Below are 4,103 nucleotides of genomic sequence, written 5' to 3'. Positions count from 1 at the left end.
GTATCAGCCTTGGAAGAGATTATGTTGAGAAATAAAAAATAAAAATTCTTAAAAACGTTGTTTTTCTTGGTCAGGCCGGAAACTTATCAATCCACCCTCGTATGACCCTATATACGTTAAGTCATACCGACCAACCCTGCTGGAAGTATAAAGATAGAGATCCTATCTTTTTTAATCATTTTGTATCTTTATGTTAGAAAGAAATATAGAAAATGTATCCCATTCTATATATTTATCAATATAAATTCACGTCTATCTTTTCAATCTAAATTTTAGTCTGCCTTTTTTTAATCTCTTTTCTTCTTTATCTCATCCTATCTTACGCCTATCTTCGTCTATCTTTTTCTATCTCTTTGTTTGCCGAAATTCACGGTAATTTTTTGCAGTACCCTCTTCTATATCTTATCTTATTCTTTGTCTATCCACGTCATTATTTTTTTTGTCTATCGTTTAATCTAAATTTCCGTCTATCTTTTTAAATATCCTCTTCTCTATCTCATCATATCCTATACACATCAACGTCTACCTTTGTCTATCTCTTTGTCAATCTTTTTCTATCTCTGTTAATCTAAATTTCCCTCTATTTTTTTCAATCCCCTCTTTTCTACCCTTCTTGAAGTAGAAAGGTTTAAAATGGCAGGAGAATACAGATTTATTATTCTATCTATCTCAATGGGTCTTTTTGCACCCCTAAAACAGTATATTTTCCTATTCTGAATTTGAATAATATTCTATATCTCTTTCTCTACTTTTTGTGACCGAGGATTCTTTTCTTTTTCTATCTCTGTGCCAATCTAAATTCACGTCTACCTTTTGTGTCTCACTCTTCTCTATCTCATCCTAAACTACATATATCAAAGACTGTCTTTTGCTAACTATTTCTCAATCTAAATGTACATCTATCTTTTTCAATTCTCTCTTCTCTACCATGTTGTAAGTAAAAAAATATTGAAAATTATACAAATTAGGAAATAGGAAAAGATAGAACTATCCTATCTCTCTCACTGAGTCACTTTGCATCTCTAAAACGCTATCTGTTCCTATCCCCAATCTCAATAATTTGCTATCTCTTAAATAAGAATTTTATTGACTTACCTTTCGTGACTGAGGACTCTTATCACTTTCTATCCCTAAGTCTACCTATCTATTACGAATTTATATCCATTTCTCTATCTTTCATGACGGAGGACGCAAACCATTTTCTTTTATTCATTATATCTCTCCAAGATAAATGTGAACGTTTGTGTGTCTCATTTGCCATATTGAGCGATTAAATATAATTATCATTTTCTATCCCTCGAAATCCGGGAATACATAAAAAATGTAGGGAGTTTATTTAAAAAATTAATTTCACGTTAACCACGTACCTGAAAGACAACGTGACGTCCATGCTCATATACCTACACACTAAAAATTTATTTCAATACTTTAGTTGATAACTGTCTCAACATGGCAAAACCGTCAGGTTGGCTTAGATAAAGGATAGGATGAGATGGAGAAGAGAGGATTCAAAAATATAGACATAAAGTTAGACTGACCAAGAGTTAGAAAAAAATATTTGTTGATAGATACTAGGATGAGATAGAAAAGAGGAGATTGAAAAAGATAGACGGGAGTTCGGATTAACAGAGATAGAAAAAGATTTACATGAAAAGATAAAGGATATGATGAGATTGAGAGGAGGGGGTTGTAAAAGATACATTTTAATTTAGATCGAAAAAGAGATCGAAAAAGAGATAGAAAAAGATAGATGTTGATAGATCTTGATAGATATGTTCTATATCTCTTTCTAACATGAAGATTCAAAATTATTCAAAAAGATACTTTAATCATATTTTTAATTTGAGTAAAGAACTTGACACATGTGCGGCCCTGTGTCGCAATATGCATATGCAATGTGTGTGTGTGTGTGTGAAACATGCTGTCTGCTGAACTCAAGCAACGCATATTAACTATCGTGATCGGCTTGTGCTAACTTTCAACTACCATCTACCAGTCTACCACTCATCATTCACTAGGTCCTCGTTTGTGGATCTGCAAGGCGATATGAGATCTGAAGATCAAAACAGGCTTCAACGATCCCGAAGCCGAACCCGACAACCAGTCTTTTTAAACTCTCCTCTAGAGACATTACATTTCTTGCCTCCGATAAGTCGGCCGTTGTGGGTGAATGTTTAAATTTAGTTCATATCAGAAAACGACAGAGGGGCGTGAACTTGAGTTTTTGATATATAAAAAAAAACATTTAACCAAGAACATCACAGTTACTTCTTTACGGCTGGACAGCAGGTACATTTTTTTATATATTTATTAAGTTTCTATAAATAATATTTTTGACAATCTAATATATATTATAACAAATGTTTAACCACGAAAAGTATTCAACGGTATTGAATTATATTATTTTAATGTTGATAAATACATCATGTAAAAAGATCTATAGATCGAAAAAGATTAGATCTGCTATAGTATCTAATAGGATTTTAATCATTCGAAATATAATCGTATGTAGATACCTAACAATTTCAACTCGAGTGAGTTAGTCAAAATTGATGAATAAATCGATCTTAAGAATTAAATCTAGAACTTTCTTATATGACAAATATAAAATATTAAATACGTTATGAGAATTCATCATTTCAAAAAAAATTTAATGGAACATAGAATTGAAGACTTTAATTATTAAATGTGGAAATCAAAACATTTTGAATTGAAAGCATTTGAAATTTGATAATTTTAAGTCGAGGCGTTCTAATTTTACAATTTTAAATTAAGAGTAGTAATAATCTATTGAATCGATTAAAATATTGTTTTAACTTATCTAAATCGATACTTATTTATAGAACATCACATGCACCATATTTATTCTTTAATCCTACTTTCAAGTGCGAAAGTGATTCATTGCTAAATACACCTGCATTGCATATCTCAATCTAACATACATTTTTTTAAAGTGTCAACTGATTTATTTCCAGAATACAAATAGTAAGGTGATAGAAGGAGATATGCTTCGTCCACTTTATTGAGACAATTCAAGACTTCAGTAAAACCATTAAGAAGTTCGAAAATGAAAATCAACTACAGTCTATTGCCTATTAAGGCTCATTACTTTTGTTTTATGGCATGTAAGTGATTTTATTGCTATTATTATTTTCGTTTATTTATTTTCATTTTATTAATCTTCTATATTTAAAACCAGCTTTCGGGCCCATTCTTCCATTCTTGGCTGTATATGGAAAACAACTCGGTGTTTCTTCCATAGTTATGGGTAGTATTACTTCAGTATTACCAATTTTATTTTTAATCGCAAAGCCCACTATTGGATTTATTGTAGATTATTTCCGAAAACGTCGAAAAATAATATTCGTCTCTTTATTAATAATAACCAATGCCTGCTTCGTTTTGATGTACTTCCTCCCATCTTTACCAGGACCACATCTTTTCAAAAATGATTTCCAAAACGTGTCAATCTCACAGATTTTATTTTGCGATTTTTCGGTGAGTTCAATTTTATTTATCATTATTATATCATATATCAATTATATATCATATTTTGATTAGTCAGATCGATCTTTTTTCATTTATATATATATTTTTTTATTTTCTATATTTTATTTATTTTATTTTTAAATTCCTACTTAAAGCAGCATGCATTTTTCTCTTGATTTTTATTAAAATTTTCCTTGTCTGGAAAATTGCTTTGAGGTTGATTTTTAAGTTATTATTTTTTGTATTTTAGATTTAAATGTATAAAGTAAATAATCATAATGCACAATTAAAAAAGTAATTATTTTAATGACAGTTTTTGGAAATCGTAATTTAAAAATGATTCCATTTTCAAACGAAGTTTGGAATTGTTTCATTGTTAATTCTTTGAGTTTTAATAAATTAATTTTGAAAGTTTTCAATTAGATTTTAGAAAGCATACCATTCTCAAAGTTTTTCGAATAGTTAAACTTTAAACAGTCAGAATATTTTTAATTCTTCAATTTTGAATGGTGAAAATAACAGTTAGCCTTTTTTACAGAAATCACAGTTTTTAATCAAAAAATCTGTCCATAAACTTTGAATGTCACTCGATGCTACATGAAATGATACTTATT

General features: G+C 29.5%; 1 protein-coding gene across 1 annotated transcript in view; it reads left to right on the top strand.

Annotated features, from left to right (window-relative positions):
* The first annotated feature begins 1,944 nt into the window (after window positions 1-1,944).
* LOC117167247 (major facilitator superfamily domain-containing protein 6-A) overlaps window positions 1,945-4,103 on the top strand; it is a 6,094-nt gene continuing 3,935 nt past the window's right edge. The window contains exons 1-3 of the mRNA XM_033352047.1: window positions 1,945-2,289; window positions 2,976-3,125; window positions 3,200-3,498. Coding sequence (XP_033207938.1) covers window positions 3,068-3,125; window positions 3,200-3,498 — 357 coding nt within the window. The 5' untranslated portion in view covers window positions 1,945-2,289; window positions 2,976-3,067. The remainder of the gene's footprint in view (window positions 2,290-2,975; window positions 3,126-3,199; window positions 3,499-4,103) is intronic.

Source organism: Belonocnema kinseyi, chromosome 2 (genome assembly GCF_010883055.1).
Source record: "Belonocnema kinseyi isolate 2016_QV_RU_SX_M_011 chromosome 2, B_treatae_v1, whole genome shotgun sequence".
Taxonomy (NCBI): domain Eukaryota; kingdom Metazoa; phylum Arthropoda; class Insecta; order Hymenoptera; family Cynipidae; genus Belonocnema; species Belonocnema kinseyi.
The sequence above is the reverse complement of the archived record's forward strand: the minus strand, read 5'-3'. Positions and strand labels throughout refer to the sequence as shown.